This window comes from Nipponia nippon, unplaced genomic scaffold (genome assembly GCF_047370975.1).
Source record: "Nipponia nippon isolate SJK-2023a ecotype South Korea unplaced genomic scaffold, ASM4737097v1 scaffold_4, whole genome shotgun sequence".
In the NCBI taxonomy this organism is placed as follows: Eukaryota; Metazoa; Chordata; class Aves; order Pelecaniformes; family Threskiornithidae; genus Nipponia; species Nipponia nippon.
In genome coordinates this window covers 13,280,854-13,302,635 of record NW_028262358.1, presented here as the reverse complement: position 1 = coordinate 13,302,635, position 21,782 = coordinate 13,280,854, and the positions used below count along the sequence as shown (strand labels likewise).

The 21,782-nt window shown below is 39.3% G+C and overlaps 1 protein-coding gene across 16 annotated transcripts in view; it reads left to right on the top strand.

The window, feature by feature from the left end:
• Positions 1 to 21,782, top strand: part of MAP4K3 (mitogen-activated protein kinase kinase kinase kinase 3) — an 88,040-nt gene that overhangs the window by 62,293 nt on the left and 3,965 nt on the right. For 10 of the 16 annotated variants that reach the window (XM_087775161.1, XM_087775158.1, XM_087775160.1 and 7 more), the window contains 11 exons: positions 3,026 to 3,110; positions 4,240 to 4,319; positions 7,004 to 7,064; positions 7,151 to 7,268; positions 9,931 to 9,989; positions 12,585 to 12,688; positions 13,481 to 13,652; positions 16,318 to 16,386; positions 16,505 to 16,597; positions 18,901 to 18,971; positions 21,680 to 21,735. In XM_087775161.1, the coding sequence (XP_087631287.1) occupies positions 3,026 to 3,110; positions 4,240 to 4,319; positions 7,004 to 7,064; positions 7,151 to 7,268; positions 9,931 to 9,989; positions 12,585 to 12,688; positions 13,481 to 13,652; positions 16,318 to 16,386; positions 16,505 to 16,597; positions 18,901 to 18,971; positions 21,680 to 21,735 (968 nt within the window). Of the gene's footprint in view, positions 1 to 3,025; positions 3,111 to 4,239; positions 4,320 to 7,003; positions 7,065 to 7,150; positions 7,269 to 9,930; positions 9,990 to 12,584; positions 12,689 to 13,024; positions 13,212 to 13,480; positions 13,653 to 16,120; positions 16,194 to 16,317; positions 16,387 to 16,504; positions 16,598 to 18,900; positions 18,972 to 19,416; positions 21,658 to 21,679; positions 21,780 to 21,782 lie in introns of those variants that run through there. The other 6 variants (XM_087775150.1, XM_087775156.1, XM_087775159.1 and 3 more) reach the window with 6 other exon arrangements.

The window sequence follows — 21,782 nt, the reverse complement described above, 5'->3', positions numbered from 1 at the left end:
ACTTTAAACTAGTGGATGACAGAAATTTGGAAGCACTCCTAGTATTGAAAAGGACCGAATCATCGTGGGGAGGGGGAAATAAAATAGAAAGTAGAATAGCTCAAGGTGAAGTCATATGTGTTGAACTTTTGCCACAAACCTCAGGGGCAGGCCATCAGAGAATGACTGTGAGTTGCTAATATAATGAAGCTGTAAAAAGAGACTGACTAAAATGGGAAAACTTCTGAAGCTGATCAAATGAGTCTTTGGGTATTGGAGTGCTCTCTGCGTGTTCATACGTCTTTGTAGTGCGCTAATTCTCTGGTTCTGCTGGTCCTCAGGCTAGAAACTCTTTCCCTTCTTTTCCCCTTCCCTCATCACCCCCTACCTTTTATGTATAACAAACTTTCTAACCTTCCTGTTAAGTGTTGAAGACTGATTTGGCACTTACATGTTCCTCTGCCTGCTGTCTCCATCAGTTGCCAAATAATGAAAATTTGGGTAAGGAAGGGGTTTTTCTCACAGGTCATTGGGATTACTGGACTTTTTACTTTTCTCTATTGGGGAGCATATTTTGCATCCTAACATCACCTGGGAGTCTTATTTAACAAATACCCTGCTACCGCAAGTAAAACTTTGACAATATTTCGGTCTCTTCTGTTCTTTTTCTGTGGTACATCATTGTTCTGATTCTTGTTTGTTTGGGGTTTTTTTTTATTTGTGGTTTTTAAGTATGTTGCCAAGTGGTAAGAAGTGTTTTGCGTTCTCACTATCGTCTGAAATAGTTAGGTGTTCTGGGGCTCTGTTTAAAATGGTATCTGCATGGTTGCCTGTGACTCTAGAGTGTTCAACTTTCTTAATAACCCAGTCTGGTAGTTTGTTTTTCCCTGCTATTTTGGGTGGCTTGCAGCACAGGGAGACCTGTTAGATCCTACCAATGAGGGAATGCCCTGCCTGCTGGAATTCCCCCAAGACTTAAACGCCTCCAATGGCAGCAGTCAGACCAAGCAGCCTTGCTTCAGCCTTTTACTTCACGTTTGTGGTTTTCTTTTTTTCCCCACTAGCAACTCAGTTCAATAATTTGTCTGATTCTCAGCTGTGTCCTTGAGATTTGTTTGGTGTTTAGAGATGATACCCTCAGGCTCTGTTTACCCTTCTGAGGCATTTGCAGCAGCATCTTGGCTCTGCAGGCTTCCTGGAGATCAGGGCTGAGAATGGCCAGAGGAAAATGATTAGTCTTTTCTGATCTCCATCTCCTTCTTTCTTATCCAACTTATCACTGCAGAGCTCAACTAGGTCTTAGCAGTGAGCACAGCTTCCCTCCACTGTGCAGCATCTCTCTTCAGTGCTTGGAAAGGGTCAAGGAGAATTGCATAGCTGGTTACAGGAGCAGCAGAAACACCTAACAGTATTCTAGGAGATCAGAGCTTTGAGTGTTATCTGTATTTTCTGTTGAGTGCCTTTCAGTGCCCTGCGCACTTGGGAAGAGGCTTCCATAAAACCACCCAAAAAATCCCTTTGTTGTTTTTCTTGATATCATCCCTCCTTCAAACTCCTTGCTGCTAAGGGATTTGATAACGTGGAAGCTGTCAGTACCTTGAGGTCACTCTGTGTCAATATCTTCTCATATTCCTGCCTCACATGTATCTTTTCTCTTACTTCTGTTCCTATGCCTGCAGAAGGATCATCTCATTGTCTAGCAAGCAGCCAGCTCCCTGCCTTTGTACCCAGACTTCTGCAGTGGCACTAGACCCTTTGTCTTTGTGCAACGGGGTCTTTCACATTTTGCTGATTACCTTAATGAATGTGATTCTTCCCTCACATAAGTATATGTGGACAAACTCATGGACTTCATTATAGCGATGCGAGAGTGAGAGATGTCCGAAGCACAAAGAAGGGTCTAACTTCTGCTGCTTTTCATTTTAAAGGGTTAATTATGAAGTTCTTTTTCTTTTCTTATTAAACTAAACTATGGTCAGAAGTGACTGAAATGTGTGCAGACTTTCTTATTCAGCAACAGGTTAACAAAAAAAATTGTCCAAATGTTAACACAAGAGCTATTTGGTTAATTCAGTTTATAGATCGATAGTAATTCACAAAGTATTAATATAAAGTGAAAACATTGCCATTCTGTAGCTGTATTACAGAGTATGTAGCTTTGCGTAAAGGTGATACCTGCTTATAGTCAGGATGGCAACCCTTACCTATGACTGGTTCTTATGTTTGACCATCATTTGATAAATGGTGACATTTCACTTGACTAATTGTTGTTTAATACTGCATCATTCTTTTCCATCTACGGTATTATCGATCAGTTCTGTTTCCTAACAAAATAGGACAAGTAATTGTTATGTTGATGTTTGAGGGGAAAGGAGGAAGCCCTGGCTTTTGCTTTTCTGTCATCTTGAAGCAAATTTACTAAGCATTCTTATAAATGCCTACAAACGCTTGCACTTCACTAGGGGCAAGATGGGGAGATTGATTATATTACACTATGCAAGACACTTATGTAATAGGCAAACTGAGTTTATTAGGGTTATTCTGAACAAAGTATGGGATCTTCTACCAGAGGTTTCCCTTTGGGAAGGAATCAATATTGAAAATAAGTTAATTCAAAACAACTAATAGAGCATCTGAGACTAAGATTTTGATTGTTGCATGACCTAGAGTTTTATTTTAGATGTGTGAAATACGGCAAGAATAAAGTTTCTCTGTCGAGGCTTTCTAAAGTCACAAAATTCAGGAACCTTTTTCAGGTTTGTCACCTCTGTAGTAAGTATGTGCTTAGACTGTTAATTTAAGAGCTGATTCTGAAATGCTAATTCTGGTATGTTTGTTCCGAAAGGTCTTACGCGCAAAGGAAAAAATCACTTTAAAAAAAAAAAAAATCCCTTTGTCAACTTGTTGTCTGGATGAGGTTATTTTCCTCATGGCAAATGAAACGACTCTTAACCTTTTGTTACTACTTTAAGTAAAAATAATCCTATTGGAAATGTTATATTTTAATTTTTCATACGTATATCTTAAATTGTTTTTACTTCTGCAGATGGGTGCTTGCTTTTCAAAGGTTTTCAATGGCTGTCCATTAAAAATTCATTGTGCAACATCATGGATAAATCCAGATACGAGAGGTAGTATGTTACATATATTTTGCCCATTTTGTCCTCTCCTTGGATTTCAAAAGTGCTTAGATGAGCAAGGCTATTCTTTTTAAAATAGACATATTGTAAAATAGGTTTATTTATATAAGCAGAAGTTCTTCTTTAATTATGCTGCTTCTGTCTGAAGTTCAATGTTGTTTTTTAAATTATGTTAAGATATATGGGGCATGGTTTTCAGCTTTGATTAAAAAGAATAAATTACATATCAAAGGTAAAAAAAACCACACACCATTTTTTTGGTTTTGATTAAAGACTCTTCACAACATTTTAGTCCAAAAAATGCCAATCGTAATTTATTTTTAAAAAAATCTGACTTATGGAGGTCCTAGTTGAGGCTGATTTCTCTCATCATTCATTTGATATCCTGCCACCCCCCCATCTTTCTGGTCCTACAGGTTTCTGCAACTGTCTTAATAAAGCACTAAAATGTATGCAAAAATAAATAGCTCGATGAAAGGGATAATTGGTAACATTGTACTCACATAGCTTGCAATTTCACCTTTTGATTATAGGCTGTATAGACATGCTACTGAGCCAGTAAGCAAGAAAATACTTAGGTTTTTTAGAAACTGAAATTACAGAAGTCAATCTTTTGCAGTTGACGTCTTCTCAATATGAGGTGTCTGTCTTATTCGCATGCCTAAATGCAATCCAGGGTATTAATTATGTTAAAGAAGTGAGGCACCCACAAAGTACTGAAAAAATGCTCCAGTCAATATTGCTGTTGAAGTACTCCAAAAGAAGTCTATGAATATGTCACAAAATATATGGAAATGTCTAAGTAGGGTAATCTATATATGAGGAAATTATTCACATGAATTCTTGCTTATGGTTATATCACTGCTGTTTTTTATTCCAATTGTTAGTCACAAAAAAAAGTCTGATCTTTCCTGATGTCTTAAAACATGCCCATCCACAAATTTAAGCTTCCTTAGCAAGATTAATTTTCCATGCTTTCAAACACCATAACTATTAAAGGTTGATTTGTTTCAGTGCATGTAATTGTTTTAAGTCTTTTTTTGGTAAAGAGCTGCATACTCTTATGAAACACACCTTCCTTAAATCAGGATTTCTACATTTTTTTTGTTTGTGTTTGCAGATCAGTACTTGATATTTGGTGCAGAAGAAGGTATTTACACACTGAACCTCAATGAACTTCATGAAACATCAATGGAGCAGGTATATTTCTGTTCTTATATTTTTGGAAAAAAAAATACATCTTTGTCACTTTTTTTTAGCCACTCAGAATAATGTTGTATAATCCTTGTAAAAATTCTTTACTACAGTTAAATAGGCACTAGCTACACTGAGAATTACCTCAAATGTTTACTATTGAGGATACCTTTCAATCATGTGTAAGTTTTTTGTAGGCTGAACCATGGTTAAATAGGAGATCTGTGTATATCAATGTGTTGAACTTCATCATTGTGCATTGTCTTGCAGTTAAATGATTTGTTAAATAGTATGGAATTTCCCTGATGTATTTTGGATGAATTTTTTTCTATTTTCTTTAAAGCTTTGTTACAAGATAGAGTATTTGCAACAAACATTGTGTTTCGGTTACAGGGAAGCAAGGAGATCCTTTATACATTAGATTCCATTCTTTTGGTCTTAAAAGCGGCTTTGATGATGAGACTCAGCTTACTGAATCCCAATTAAAACTCTGTCTTTGCAGAATCTTAAAATAGTAAATTTTTTTTAGGGGATAGTGGGGAGGGGGAAATGCCGATTGCAGGCTTTTCTGTATGGTGTTTTCTCCAGATCTTTTGTTAATCTCTAAGAGACTTGTTTTCTTTCCTGCCTTCTCCCTAACTTAGGGAGCTATGCATCTGCCATCAAGATGGAGGAATTTGCAAGGACAGCCTTCACACTGTAAGCTGGAGGCACTGGTGTTTGTTCATCTTCCAGGGTCCAGACGTTGTAGATATGTCTGTTGTGTTGAGAAGAAGGCCTAGCTAGCTTGCACTGAGCTCCATGTAACCCGTAATCATACTGGTGCCTGAGTTAGCTAGTTTAAACTTAGCTCAGGTACCTCTCTGCTGCTACATTGCAGTTGTAAAACCTACCCTGAAAAATACTACTAATACAATAATTCTTGTAGGCCAGGTAGACAAAGGAAAGTTTTGTTTGATTTTTTTTTTTTAATTTTGATTTGGTGGTGTTTTGTTTTGTTTTCCCAAATTGGCAAGGAGAACAGGTGTAATGAAACTCATGCTCTCATATCCATCCTTGTTTTCTCTAAGCACCATGTTCTGTAGTGTATTGCCTAGTGAGCTTTTAGGGAAATGTTTTAATAAGCACTTAAAGATGAGAAGAGATGCTTGTAAAAACAGCCAGTTGTGTGGAACAGGAGGAATGAGTGACAGGTCAATCAACCTGCAAATTTGGAGTATTGCTGTTCTTCCCTAATTCTCAGATCCAAACCTACTAAGTCACAATATGCTTATGCAGCTACAGAAGGTCAAAGTTGCACATTTAATTTCAATACAGCCAGGCTGGTAGATTATTACCATCGGATTTTCTTACAGTGTGTCTAGGTTATGAGAAGACTTCAGGAATAGAAGTGCACCCTCTGTGCTAACCATTTATTACATCGTTATTTATGGTAACAGGCAGTAGGGCTTTAATAGCATTTTCAAGTTCTGTTTCACTTAATTGTTTACTCTCTAGGTCTGATACAGTTCAGTGTAAAAGCAAAAGTAGTATCCTTGGTTATTTTTCACTACATTCCACTTCACCAATGGACAAAGCAGAAATAACGTATGTTTCCAGGAGTTATCACAGCTTCAAGATGAATCTCTTGCTCTTTGGCAGAAAAATCTTTCAATTAATTTACAGATCTCTTCAAATCTTTCTAATAAACCAGTAGTGAGGGGTTTTGTTGTTGTTGTTGTTTGGTGGGGTTTTTTTGTTTTGTTGTTTTTTTTTCTTTAAGAGCAAAAAATATGTCCTCCTGAGTGGCCTGTCTAGCCCGATAGTCTGTTTTCTAAAGCGGCAGTAGGAAATGCCCATGAGCTTGGCCACTGTCTGCTGACCGTTCTCCTCAGACTCCACCACAGTCATTGAATTGGGGATGTTGGAGGGTCCCTGCCTATTTGCTTTTTGTGTCCATTTGTGGACCTGTTGGACATGCGTGTGTCTAATCCCTCATTTACAGTGTTGATACTTTCCACCTCCATGACCTCTTGTGGCAACAAGCTCCAGAAGTTATGCGGGAGGGAAAAAAAGTACCATCTTTTTTTTATCTTTTTTTTTAAAGGATGTCTTGTTGGTTTAAGCCCCATCTTTCCAGTAATTGTGGGATTTGACAAATAACAATTCTGTCTTGACCATTTGTTGCATTCCTTGATCATTTAAGTGAAATGTGTAATAATATGCAGACGGAGAGTCACGTCAAGGGCCAGTTTTAATTGTTTCAAGAGATTTGGACTATCACAGGCTTTAGAACGGCTATGGTTTGACCATGCTTTGTTTACTGAAGTTTGTGTCGTTAAGCTTTTCTACTTTGAAGGAGAAAGTTTGGTGGTTTTTAAAATTTTTGAAAAAGGATAGATTGATTTTTATAATGATATCTTGTGGGCTAATTACAGTATACTTGAAGACATGAATATAAAATGTGCTAATTGTCTACATGTTAATGTGTATGTTAAATATAGTGTGTGTGCCTAAGATTTACTCTGAATTAACTCTGGAATCCAGGTAAACATTACTTGGCTTAAGCTAATTTCTGCTACAAAAAGCAAGTCAGTATTAGTTCTGTCCTGTCGTCTATGCAGATATTAATTGATCAACTTAATGTGCTCACATTTTGTGTATATCAAACTGAATGCTTTTCTTTCTTTGTTTTTCCTTCCCTTTATCAGCTATTTCCTCGAAGGTGTACGTGGTTATATGTCATGAACAATTGCTTGTTATCAATATCCGGTAAGTTACTGGGCTATCTTTGAGTGGGGGTGCTGGTAAACATTTGGTTTCATATTTGAAGTGTGGTTTTGTTTTCTAATTTCTAGGTAAAGCTTCTCAGCTTTATTCCCATAATCTACCAGGACTCTTTGATTATGCAAGGCAAATGCAAAAGTTACCCGTTGCTATTCCAGCACATAAACTCCCTGACCGAATACTTCCCAGGTAAATACACGTCATCAGATATATCAGAATATCTTAATTCTGGGAGTCCAGGATATGCTTGTGAAACTCTGGGAATACCAAGTAATGTGGAGCTCTGTTCACAGATTGCTACGAATAACTCATACGGGCATTAATCAGAGGGTAGACCCCTAAATTAACACGAATCAAGATGTGAATATACTCCTATTAGAGAAATGGGTTTTGATACATCTTACCTTCTTGCCATGAAGCCTCTTGTTTCTGGGCATAGCTCTTTTCAGGTATAGTCTAGTATGGTAAATCCTGGTTGTACTTGATGCTAAACAAAATCTAGGGTCAGTATTGTGTACCTGTGATATTTCAGGCAAATAGAAATGGTGATCTTACATTAATTACTCTGGCCACTATCTTTTTATTAAAAAAAAAAAAAAAAAGTGGGGATGTGTAATCTCTTACTGCAGAGGGAGTGGGCTCATGGGTTATTTTAAAGCTGGGAAGAGTAGAACTGGAGTACAGATTTGACATTCATCATTGGCTGGTCATTTTTTGCAGCCCAATGTAGAAGGTACTTTTGCCCTCAAATGCCTACAGCACATTGTGTGTGCAGTCCCTCCAACTTTATGTACTAAGAAGCGCATACAAAATCCCAGAGACTGGGTACAGTCCTGGCTGCCAAACAAGCCTTAGGAGCCCATTCAAATGCAAGAGGAGGAGGAGGCAGTAACACTAATCCAGTTTGCAGAGAAACCTTTGATTCTTAAAGTGCATAGTGAATCGCTGGTTCTTCTCATATAATAGGCATTCTCTTAGGAAATTGTATTATAGGAGACCTGATTCTCTGCTACCTTTGGTTCTATTAACAGCCTATTAACATTTAATTCTTGGATTCAGGAAAGGCTGAATCTTGGATTCAGGAAAGGCTGAACTGAAAGTTCAGTCATCTGCAAACATAATGGTGCAGCACTTGTCTGAAAAGTGTGTTTTTCCTAGAGACTAAATTCTAATTACCTAAGGAATAATTTGTGCTTTGAGTTGTCCTCTGTGTGCCTGCACCACTGTTCTGCTCCTCTCTCTTCCAAACTGATTTTGGCTGGGTGACTTTGGCTTGAGGACTGCATCAGCAGTGGACTAATAACCATAATTATCATAAGGGTCATGTGAGGAAAGCCTTCAGACTACATTCAGCCTGGAATGACACCTCAGCGAAGTTGCAGAGGGCTCAGAAAATTTCTTGTCCAGTCATGTCACTTCCCAAGAAAAATGCAGCACAACCTGAATGTGCGAGTGCCAAGCCAAAGGCAGGAGAGATTCATTTAGATAATCCATTTTGCTGTTTTATCCCTTGCTGTAAGGCATCAGGGTAGTAACATTTAGCCAGGTAGAAGTAGTACATTTGAAGTATGTAGAAGAGCATAATTTTCTTTCCTCCCAGACCACAAAGTGTATTCTTCAGCAAGTTCCTGGATACCACGATGATGAGCGCTACATGAAGAATGTAGATAATGTTAAAAGCAAAGTGTTTGGTAGAAAAAATGCAAAGCAAAATAGAATTCAAAGTAATTTGTGAGGTTCGTATATTCATCTGCAAAATGATCTAAGCTCAACTTACGATACTCGGTAGGCAAACATTCAGTAGCAGAAAATACATCTGTGATAAGTCTCCTTTCCAGCTTCTTTCCCTTGATTGTCCTCGATCAGTTCCTTTCAAACCTTCCATGACTTCTTCCAACCAGAATTTCTGGCCAGTACTCAGTTTTCATGCTGCTCAGTGCTGCTGCATTGTCAGTCACTTCTGGACAGTTCATTTGAAATGCTATGCAAGTATTTTCCCAGTTCATAGCTTTGACTGCAGCATCTGTCTATCACTCCACTTATTCCCATCTTTTCTACAGCATCAAATTAGTTACTTTTACTGTCAAGGCTACTGTGCCCAATCTCCATACTGTCTATTGTCTTCTAGTCTGTACAGAAACACCAATTCCCCCTTCCAGCAAATAGCAACATCTTCCCTGGTTTATCTGATAAACTTTCAAGTAATTGTTTTCATGATTCTCAGGGAGTGTCCCCTGCACATGAGAAGAGATCTTGCAAAGCTGCCTTCCAGTCCTCCTTCAGACCTCCTCTTGGAAGGCATGCTGTGCTGCCTATGAAAAGTTTTGCAAAGTTTAAGCTGTGAGTTTGCAAGGACTGTGGCCCAACAAGCTATCCAGTACGGCATCATTTCCCACACCCCTTGGGTCCACATGTCTTGTCTTCGAACTATAATGTCCTTGGGACAAGAGTCGACTTTGTGTAGTATCCAGCACAAGATGCAATAAGTTACAGCATTACAAAGAAGAATGATCATGGGAGTACCAATAGACTATCCAGGCATGTGTATAAATACATATAATTAAATAGCAAGAGATAGTGGTAAATGACACTTGAAGGTACTGAGGTACCTATTCCTCTCCATTCCTGACTTTTAACTGCATTCATAATGCTGCATAACTGAGCAGCATCTCAGTACTAACAGAGGGATCACCATGTATGTTCTAGGTATATCATTTTGAGAAGAAATACAAATAAATGTATTTTTAGTTTTTCTGGGGGGCAAATATAATTTTCCCACCAACAACTCTCTAAAAAGCGAATTAATTTGATTGTTTTAGTTGATCAATAATTCTGTATTTATATCTTGTAGGAAGTTTGCAGTGTCTACAAAAATTCCTGACACTAAATGGTGTCAGAAGTGTTGTGTTGGTAAGTAAAGATCTGCAGAACAAATGCCAAGAAGCCATACAGATGGTGACAGTATTAAGATTACTGAGTCAGGTTTAGGAAGTAAAGGGAGAAGAGACACTTGTCATTATTATGAAACTATGCATTTGCAGACAGTGAGCTCGTTCAGGTTAGTCCTTGTGTTTAAGCAGTGAAAACTTTCCCATTTCACACTTTATGTTTAAAGGTAATTCTCAAGAAATGCAGAGAAGCAGAATGCTTGTCAAATTTAAACCAGCCCTCAGGAAGAACCTAATCTCCATGGATGGAGTGACTTAAAGAAGTTACCATCAGGCTTAAGTAGCCTGACTTGCTAGCACAAATTCCAGTTATCAATACTGGATGATAAAAAGCAAGGAGTATTTTCAGTTGAGGACAGTGTTGTCTCTGAAGCCTTTATAGTGTGTTCAAAGTGCCAGCTACTGAAGTGTCAAAGCTGCACTGTGTTAAAAGGGGGACGGGGCAGATAGATTAAAAAAACAAAAAACAAACAAACAAAAACCCCAAAACAAACAAACAAACAAAAAAACCAAAAACAAAACAAAACAAAAAAACCACCCACCCCCCAAAAAACCCAAACCCACAAAAAAACCAGACCAACCCAAACCAACGCTCTTGTCCCTGGAAATGTTTCACCTGGTGTTCTGTAATCAAATGTTTGGTGTGAGGTGTTGTATTATACAGGAGATTTTCAGACACTCAGTGGTAAGCGAGCATCTGTCATTTATCCTGACAAAAATCTCTGCGATATTGCTAAACCATCTGATGTTTGTTATCACTTCTTTATCTAGCTCACCTGTTAAAACTTGACTTTTTCTGGGATATAAATCCTCTAGGGTGTGGTAGGGTGTTAATGATATGTACTGTGTATATCCAGGCCTTGCCCTAATTAAGGCATCAAGTCAAGCTGTGAATGTTAATGGATGCTGAAGGGAACACCCAAAGGGGTGGAGTGACAGGGATCAGAGTAGGTATGAATGCTGGCTTTGACATGAAAATTAATTTGGAAGTCCATATGTTTTCAGGTCTCTTTATGCAATGAGAAACCTGGTGGTGTGCTCCTCTGTAATCTTACTGTATCTATACTAACAGGCACAGAACTTAACAAGAGTGCCATGGGACTTGGCATTATGGGGGGAGTCTGCTGTCCTAGCATTCAGAGGTAGCTTAGCCTAGTAAGCCTGGAGTCCTTCCTCCATGATAGGCATAAGTGATAATTGTGATGGCAACAAGGGCAGCTGCAAAAGGCAGATCCAAGGGGAGAAGTGATAGATTGCCCTTTCCTGCCCTACTTATTACATGCAGCCGGAGCCTGCATTCCTGCTGGCAGCATAAGTATCCCTTGGGGGAAGCAGCAGTGCCACCGGAGGCAGAAAAAAACAAGAACTTCTGGTCTTGTTTCTCCACCTTACAGGTATTGGTAACTGCACGTTTTGTGGTTTCTGCTGCGGAATTCAGCCTTACTAAGGGTCACGCCAAGCCTCATTTGCTGCAGTGTCCAGTCAGTTTGACTGATGTTGAGTGAGAACTTGGATTAATGAAATTAAGCTTTGATGTTTAAGGTGCCAAGGGATTGCTAGCTAGTGGATTTCCTTGGCAGTAAGGTAGCATGAGTGTATTTCACTTCTGTAGATAGTACTGGATTGTAGAAGCTCGTTATCTGAACTGTGTTGTTAATTAATTGCCTGATGGCCCACAGTCACTTTACTGCACTTTAAAATCTGGTCTTCAGATATAATTATACAAAGTGCAAAGTAACACTTGTTCGTCTTAATGGAGATGCTGGCAGTGCTTAAGGAGTGAAATTTTGTCAATACTGTAGAACTGAAGTTGTGAAACTTCAGATTTCACAGTGCCCAATTTTGCAACTTTATTGTTCTCTTCCAATTTTTTATTGAGTTCTGACAAACAACAGAAGAGCAGCAGTTGAGTGGAAATAGATGATGTCACTTTAAAAAAAACTTAATTTCCTGCTGACTTAGAAGTGTTCATCAGAAATATATAGCTCCTGGATTTCAGACTCGCTGTGACAGTGCTTGGAAGGCAGCTAAGCAGTTCACAAGTGACAGTGATTGTTCAGTGCCTGCTGGATAACTGTCTGTGTGTCACAGAAAAAGCCATTCTTTAACAGCTTCTCATGATGATTTGGAGATAGCTTAGGTAAACGAAGATGGTGGAGCAAGTTACTTCAAATGTGTATGCAGTCAACTATTTTTTTTTAAGACTATCTAAAATAGTAAATCCCACCTACCAGTCTTAAAAAAAATAAAAAAAATATTTTGACTTGGAGGGGTGAAACATACCACAGTGCTCTTGTGAGAGTCATGTTTATTATGGCTTATTTGGCACCAGCTACTAGCTGTTCATGCCCGGTGGAAGGGCACAGCCTCTGCTCCAGCATGCTCACTGTCACCATTTTCATAATGTGGATGTTGACTTTTCAGCAGCTTCCTTATATAAAAAGATTAGAGTGGTGGTTATTTTCCTAAAGTGTATGGACTGTTATTTACTTGGAAATTGTTTATAATTTGTATTTGCTTAGTACACTAATGTACTCTACCTCTCCTTTTTTGGCAGTGAGGAATCCCTACACAGGCAGCAAGTACCTTTGTGGAGCACTACAGTCTAGCATTGTTTTGTTAGAATGGTTTGAACCCATGCAAAAATTTATGTTAATCAAGGTAATATTACGATAAGGTGAAATACTCTCGTGTTCCCTTCTATTTATCTTGTAATGACTTGTTAAGAAATAAGTATTAGCCATTTCTTGATTTATTAGACTTTTCTCTTGGTTTCTGTTAAATTACATTGAAAATAGCTATTTAAATGTGTAATATGTCTTAACTGACTCAAAATATTTATAGGCATGTTCTTGGTTTTGTGGTGCATTTCAGTTAAAGAACAAAGCCATGAACGTTGCCTTTTAGTTGCACAGTAAAAAAACTCTGGCTGACAGACTGAGACATGGCAGAGTGGAGTGATAACATGGGTTAACAGTGGGCTTGTTCCCATACCAGAGAGAAGGTGGCCACTTATTCTATGCTTTGTGACACTGGATGTGCCCAGAAATGCTTGTTATCTCCCCGTCGGACACCACCTGAAGAGATGGAGCCAGGGTGGACTCATGTTTATAGAGAGGCAGCTGCTATAACTTGATCAGCCTGGGAAACAAGGCTTAGAGACGCCATAGCTGGGGAGAGCAATGACGGGTATAGCACTCTTGTCATCTATGGGCAGCTGCACAGCACACATGTGATGAAAGTCATCCTATCTTATTTTAACTGCATCAGCATGAAGACTCTCTAAACTTCTTAACTCAGGCTTTTTGTATCTATCAATTACTGTTATCTGAAAAAGTAAACTTAATGTTAGAAAATGCATGGCACAAAATTTACCATACAGTTAAAATAGCTAATAGCAACTGAGACTAAACTTGTTTCCCTTCTAATATCTATTTTTGTTTCTTACTCTAGCACATAGATTTTCCTGTACCTTGTCCACTGAGATTGTTTGAAATGCTGGTAGTCCCTGAGCAGGAATTTCCTTTAGTTTGTGTCGGTGTCAGTAGAGGAAGAGACTTCAACCAGGTGGTGAAGTTTGAGACTGTCAACCCAAATTCTACCTCTTCGTGGTTTACAGAAACAGGTTTGTGTGCTGTTGTAATTGCATTCAGAAATGTTCTTTGCTCTTCTATTATAGCTGAAGCACCAGAAAGGTAGTTGCCTCTGATGAATGGTTAAATCATTAAGGCTAAGTGATCATTGTCAGTTCTCTGTTTAAAGGGGTATCTGGTTGTACCTGCTTGCACATGCACTTTTTTTTTTGGATGTTTCTGCTTGTTGAACTGATTGGATTTCTTGAGATTTTGAGTATAGCAAAGGATGGAGTTTTGGTTTCTTGCATTTTCATAAATGCAGATTTTCAGGCTGTACTTGACTATTACCCGCTGTGCTGTGCTCTACCCTGGCACCATGACTTCTGTTTATTTAATAGATTTTAATAGAATAGCACTCTGAGCAATTCCTTTCAACATCACTGAAGGTGTGGTTTGGCTCTCCTGCAATAAGCCAGTGTGGTTAGAAATGGTGTTATCAGCCTCCTGCTGAGAGAGCATATTTCTATTCTTCCAATGTTTATGCAAAGCGAAAAGGATTAGGACCACTGGTAGCAGGAAACGAAGTACGTGTCTGTCACTGGTCTGGGCACTATGAGCGAGGAGGCCACCATCTGAGCAACAGTAGAAATTCCCTTAAAAAGGGAGTGTGCTAAGAATTACTTTTCTAGAGTTGCAAGATTCCTCCCTAAACCTAGATACAGTAGTGAGCTGACCCCAGTCACAGCTTGCAGGTTTGGAAGCAGTAAATAGCTTTATTACCAGGCATAGAGCCCTTGTTGATCCATGATGAATTTAGATCCATGATGAATTTAGATCCATGATGAATTTAGATCCATGATGAATTTATATAATAGCCCTGTGCTGGCATATACATGTGTATGAGTCCGGCTGATTGTGTACCGTGGAATTCAGTAAGAAGGATAGTTTCCACTAGGAAGATGCCTGCTGACTTTCTTGCTGCTGAAAAGCGCATCAGATTTTGGCAGAGTTTAAAGCATAGTTAGAAAAAGTGAAGTGATCAGTGGATGGCCAATTAATGCACTTAACTCCTTCAGAGTTAGTGCTTTTTATTTTCAAACTCGTACATCTATTTATGTAACTGTGTGACTTCAGTAGAGTCCGTAAAAGTTGCACGCTGAAGAGAAATTCTTTGACCCATAATGTCCTGTTGCCAGTCTTCTCTCAGTATTGTCTGCATCAGTGTGTAAATACAAGAATAGTAATCCTTTCCCGGTTCCTTTTTTTTTTTAATGTGGAAAATTTAACATTGCGTTGTGCCTTCCAAAAATACTTCTTTAGCTTCCTTGAATCATTTGTGTGTTCTCGTGTTGTGTCTGTGTTGTTATTTTCTCCTGTTTGTTTGACTCTAATTTAAATCCTCATGTTGTTTTGGTTTATTCCTGTCCCCTGCTGGCAGGAGAGCAATAATGCAATGAAACAGATTTTTCAGTGTTTTTTAAATGAGGAAAGTGTGTACCATATGGTCACAAATAGCTTCCATTGAATAGTAGTTTTCATTGTTTGACATTTCACATTTTTTTTTTTGTAAATGTCTGATAAAGATGTTTTAAAAAAAATTAACTGGCAGAGACTTACTGCAGGGGGGTTCTCCCCTGGCCATTCTTCTCTTAGCTTCAGCCAGTGCAGTGCATGTTTCCACATCGCATAATGTGGTTGCATAGATGTAATCCTCCAGTCCTTCTGCTGCATGCTTTCATCATGGCTATATCCACCTTTGGTTAAGATCATGCATTAGAAATTGGTTAAATGTAAATCATAAGTGTATACCTTCCAAGACAAACAGCAAAAAAGAAATGGAGGGACCATCTCAAGGAGCACATTTCTGCCGTCATCCTTGAGGAGTTTTTTGCTTCTCAACAGGACCATGGATTTTATTATTTAACTGAAAGCTGCTTTTGTATTTTAGGTACCATGCTCTAACTTCTCATCTCTAACAGATTTAATGAGTTTCTCTTTTCCATATGAAAGAATGCCTACAGAATTGCTGGCAGTGATGCTGTATTAGTAAGAGCTGCTTTTTGTGTAATTTTAATGTTAACAAATGGACCAAAACTACACTTCTCTTTTGAGTTGACGTGTCCACTAATCACTTGTGGGTCAGATCCCCCTGTTTGCTGTGATGGAGACTGCTGCAGCTGTAACCCAGAAGAGAGGAAGGTAACCCTTCTCTTACGAGTTTGGAGAAGGAAACAATCCCCTATTTTTGGAAGATCTGGGGATGGAAAGTCTAAAAATAGCAGCAAGAATTAAGTACTAATATAAAAGTCCCTAGCACAATTTAGAACTAAAGGGAGAAAAAAAATTGAATGAAACAGCATTCAGGTTTAGTGTGGACAGTCTCATATATCTATCTTTTTTGCAACAGCAATATTAAATGACACCAACAGAGAACAAAGGGAGAACAATGTACATGTGAGTTTGCTTTTGTGACATGACTCAGAAAAGGCTGGATTAAGTCCATACTTTAATATTACAGCTTCAGTTTTCCTGTCACAGTCAACATGTTGGATAAGTGGACATGCCTCTCTAAGAGAAGAGAAATGTCACTGGTAAGATGATTATTTTAAGTAGATAAAAACACACTAACCCATTAAATTGTCTCAATCTCTAGAACTTCCATTTCAAATTTCATGGTAATTTATGTTATGAACTAACACTGTCATTTTTTTATAGACACTACAGAGACAAGTGTTGTACATGTAACACAGCTGGAGAGAGATACCATTTTGGTGTGTTTGGATTGTAAGTTTTAGTATCAACTAAATATAAACGTATGCATGTACGTGCGTACTGTCTGTCTTCAAATTAAGTCATATATTGAAGATTAATTCTTGTTTGACATATCCTATTTATTTTCTAGGCTGCATAAAAATAGTGAATCTGCAAGGCAGGTTAAAATCCAGCCGCAAACTGTCATCAGAGCTCACGTTTGACTTTCAGATTGAATCAATAGGTAAGTTGGCTTTCATTATCAGTATTGAATATCTGGATAGACTAGAGAGCTGGGCAATCACCAACCGTATGAAATTTAACAAGAGCAAGTGCTTGATTCTGCACCTGAGACGAGGCAGTCTTGGTTATACATACAAATTGGGGGACGAGAGGCTGGAGAGCAGCCCCGCGGAAAGAGACCTGGGGGTTTGGGTTGATGGCAAGCTGAAGATGAGTCGACACTGTGCCCTGGCAGCCAAAAGGGCCAACCGTGTCCTGGGCTGCATCCAGCACAGCATAGCTAGCCGGTCGAGGGAGGGAGGTGATTGTCCCACTCTGCACTGTGCTGGTGCGGCCCCACCTCGAGTACTGTGTGCAGTTTTGGGCACCTCAGTTATAAGAAGGACATCAGACTATTAGAGTGTGCCCAGAGGGGGGCGACCAAGATGGTGAAAGGTCTTGAGGGCAAGACTTATGAGAAGCAGCTGAGGTCATTTTGTTTATCTTAGAGAAGAGAAGGCTGAGGGGTGACCTCATTGCAGTCTACAACTTCCTCAAGGGAGGCAGCAGATGGGGAGGTGCTGATCTCCTCTCTCTGGTGATCAGCGATAGGACACATGGAAATGGAATGAAGCTGCGTCAGGGAAAGTTCAGATTGGACATGAGGAAAGGCTCTTCAGTGGTGGTTGGTCACTGGAACAGGCTCCCCACAGAAGTGGTTCACAGCACCAAGCCTGTCAGAGTTCAAGGAGCGTCTGGACAATGCTCTTAGTCATATGGTTTAGTTTTAGGTAGTCTGTGAGGAGCAGGGATTTGGACTCCATGATCCTTATGGGTCCCTTCCAACTTGAGATATTCTATGATTAACTTGTTTACTGTTACAGTACAGAATTAGAGATGCTAGCTGTCAAGTCTTTAGCATTTGAAACACTCTCTCACGCATTTCACTTTGTGTGAGAAGGCTCAGTGACAGGTTCAGCACGCTATGTAACGTGCTTCCCTAGGAGCAATTGGAATGGAGTAATAACCCTGGAGTATTCCCTGATTAGGCCAAATGTCTTGGCAAGAAGATGGAGACCTTCAGCCTCTAAAGGAATACCTTAACACAACCTACATAAACTCTGTGAATCACTCATGGCTAACCCATTCTGCATGTGTGTTCACGCAGTCTGTTTTTATAAAGCAGCTCAAAGAGTGGATTATGCGATATGTCACACTTTATGTAAATTTTGTTTTCTTGTGAAGACTCTGAATGATTTAGATTTGTGAAACAGAAGGACAGAATACATTTATTTTGACAATTCTCCAGTGATTACATACCTGGATTGCATCACATGCTGCTTCAAAAGACGGATGAGGAAGGATGTGCGCACAGATGGAGGGTAGTACCAGAAAAGGAGGAACAGTGGGAACAAAAATAATAAGGAGTTGGAGGGAGTTTACTTCTGAGGAGAAGCTTTAAAGTTTCAGGCATTTCAAACATAATGTGCCACAGAGAAGAGGACAAAAAAAAACCGTTGTCATGGAAAAAAATACTTTTATGGCTCCTGTTGGTTAGGAATGGGGGGGAGGAAGGAATACCTGTACTTGAAGTCGCTCACTGTGGGACCTCTGCAGCTGCTGTAGTCCTCTCTCTGCTCATCACAAACGAGCTCCCAGTGTCTTGTCTAGCCTGATAGTGCCTCCAAAGAGCTCTGCTCTGTTTCCTGCATACCTGCCCAGAGGCAGGGTGCTGGATGCAGGTGGGGCAGGTTCTTCCTGGGGACCTACACACTTGCCCTCTCTTTCAGGAAGGCCCTATACCCATTTCCTTTCACAGGGTTCAAATGCAGGTGTCTGTCACCACGTTCGTGACAAGGGGAAGGGCTGGGAAGTAGAGGGCTCTGTAAAGCTTTGCGCTGCTACTGCAGAAGGACCATATTAGCCAGTAGTTGCTGGGAAGGTGAAAAATGTCACTGCAGTATCCCTGTAACTTTTCTGCTAAAATTCAATATATATTTTCTGTTAGCATTAGAATGAGGAGGGGTTTCCCATTCAAAGGAAAGGACATGTTTAGGACTAGACAGGACAGTTTTAGAACTTTTTCTGGTTGGGTGGGAATATTTTTAAACCCCGCTCATTAAACAAACAAATAAATATATAAATGCAGCTACTTTTGAGGCAGGTTCAGCGATTCCTGTGAGACATTTTGTAGTCCGTGTGGGTGAACGTGATACAGTAAAACGTACATGCACAAATTTCAAAATTGCGGTCATATGCTTTTGGTCTTAAAAGCACAAGTTGACATTATGACTCAAAACTGATTCCAATGTTCTTTGTTACCAGTCTGTCTACAAGACAGCGTGTTAGCGTTCTGGAAACATGGCATGCAAGGAAGGAGTTTTAGATCAAATGAGGTAAGTACTGCATTTTGCTTCAAATACTAGCTTCTAATATAAGCCAAGTAGAGGATAAATGCATAATGCTGTGGTCTGAAAGAAGAGTAAAACATTTCAGTAACTTCATAGGTTAGACCTGGAAGCTGAAGTCTCAACCTAAGCATGTTTCATAAGCTACAAACCAATTAGCGAAGCTATACAAGATCCCCTGTCGAGTCTGACATACAAAGCAGAAAGCAACAAGAGCCCAGGCCATGATGCCATAGAAAATATCCAAGCCTAATTCTTGGTAACATTCATCATCTTCACCTTAAATTGCTTTGAAGAGCAGCGTCAGTCCCTTAGCCTCTCACACGTGGATACCAAAATTTGGGCTTTGCCAGTGGTTGCATGAGCCACTGCTGAGGTTAGCTTTTTGTCACAGTGTTGAATGAGTTGCTTGTTGATTTTTTTTTTTTTTTAGTCTCTTCCATGTTCCCTTGGCTTATGCGTACTTTGAAGATTTTGGTGCCCAGCTTTCACAATAAGTAGTTTCCATTCTCAGGAGAAAAATGTCAGATTAACCTAAAGATTTTTTTTCTAAACTTTCTGTGTAATCCCTTTTTCCAGCCAGTTTCATGTGATTTTTAGACATTGTTAAACCATTGTAAGTACCTTCCCAACTCCTTTTTTTTTCTTGCTGCAAACCTTGTGCATCTATGTGTTAGTGGAAATGCTGTGCTTTGTAGGATTTTAATGAGTCTTTTAATTTGTTTATTAAAGAATGTTTACAAACTTCACCAGTTGTTTCATTAGTGTCTCATTGGCTGAGAAATTGAGCTCATTATGACTAATTGTATTTTAAGGTACACGTACAGTCACACCATGCCAAGCTTAGATATTCCACATTGTTACACAACTACATTTATTTGCAGAAAGCCACAGCTGACCTAATCTGTGCTGACAGTAAGCCTGCTCTTTGTGGGAAGTTGGACCAAAGACTAGAGTCAGACTACTTATTTCCAAATCTGCAAATGGTTCTTGTGGCATTTGTGCATGTTTGATCCCCAGGCATGATTGTCCTTCTCCCAAGAACTCATAATGGTGAACTGCAGCACCCTGCTGTTAGCACAGACCATGAGGAGGAGATGATGCCGCTAGGCGCTTCTCCAGACTCCTGCTATAGCAGCGTTCTGCAAGGCTCAGTGGATTACTCCACCCATTGGCACTTAGTAGCTCTGATCCAGTTGTTAGAGGACATGCCCCAGAGTGCTGCAGCACAAGTGGATGCTTTATATTGTTTATGTAAAGCATAAGGAACACTGTCGTCTTGCTTTGTTATTGTCAAGCCAAAGCCAGCACCTAAATGAAGAACAGAAGGCGGAACTGAGCTATTGTCAGAAAGCAAGCCACCCAAAACTTTTTCTCTGTAGAACATACCTAGGGTAAGCTCTCAGGCCTTTTAAAATTCCTTCTCTCTCCTGGCTGTCCTGCTAGTCACAGCTATTAAGACAAGAAAGAAACTCATTTTCACCTGTAATATGAAAAGCCTGCATTACCAGGCTCGGATATTGACTGTATTTGTTACTTTTAGAGAATTTTATACTACGTAGTATGTAGGAAGCGGTTATATGGGACAAAAACCTAACCAACCTAACTTTGCAGCACATTTGTCTTTCAAGACATTATTAGTTCAGATTCCCTAATCTAATATCAGTTGGTCTAATTGGGGATGATTTGAGCTACTTGCAAAGTTACTTCCTTCCACAGCCGTGATCTTCCACAGTGGTTTGAGTGGGAAGAATTAAACGGGGAACTGTGTGAATTCTGAGACAAGACGCTCAAAATTTGGGCCAAGATTGTGCAGACTCAGCCCCACAACAAGCAGGAAGCAATTTTCTTAACAACGTGGGGAACTTCGTTGTTGTGAATTAAAATTCTCTTGCAAGTTCTCTGTGCCAGAAGTGAATTCACTAAGTCAGCTAACGCTACTAGGATCTGGGAAGGAGAGAAGAATCTCTTCTTTCCTCAAGAATGTGAAATGTGGCTGTGTAAAAAAGGAGGTTTGTAAATGGTGCTGCCCATTCACGGTGTGACTTGATGTCCTTTGGAGTATGCACTGGCTTTGGTTGACTTTATTGATTACCATGATGTTTTCTTTGGTGCTTTGGTATTCATGTGATCATAAAGATGTATCACACAAGTACAATTCACCCACAGTAAACAAAGCTCTATTGCACTAGTCTGAAATGTCAAAATACTATGTTTTCTTTTCACAATGGGCATAAGTACCACAAATTAGATTATGTTTCTCTGTTAAGGTTTTTAGAACATGAACTTACTGCATCATTACTATGATTCAGAATTTCAACAATGCATTTTATGTGTGATTTACCTGACCCGTTTTGGATATCTACTCTAGAGTGAGACAAATTGCACTCTACAGCTACCTATTTCAGTCATGGCTGTAAAGAGAAATGCACTGGTCGCTCGGATGCTGTGCAGTGCTGAGCCCTGCTGTTGTGCTTGCAGTTGCTACCAGAGGAATTCCCATAATGTGGCGGGAATTACAGAAAACTTTTAGATCTCATTTAAAAGTGACAGGTGCATTAAATTCTCTAGCTGATTCAAATCAGCAGTAAATTGGTAACATCAGTCATAGTCAATTCTTTTCTCTAAGTTGATTTTAAAAATAAAATAAAAACACTTGTGCGCTTAACATGACTTGTCTTATTTTTATTGTCTAGGTCACACAAGAAATTTCTGATAATACGAGGATATTCAGGCTTCTGGGATCTGACAGGTATGAAGAGAAGTGAGCATGGCATGCTGAAATAGAAGAATAATGTG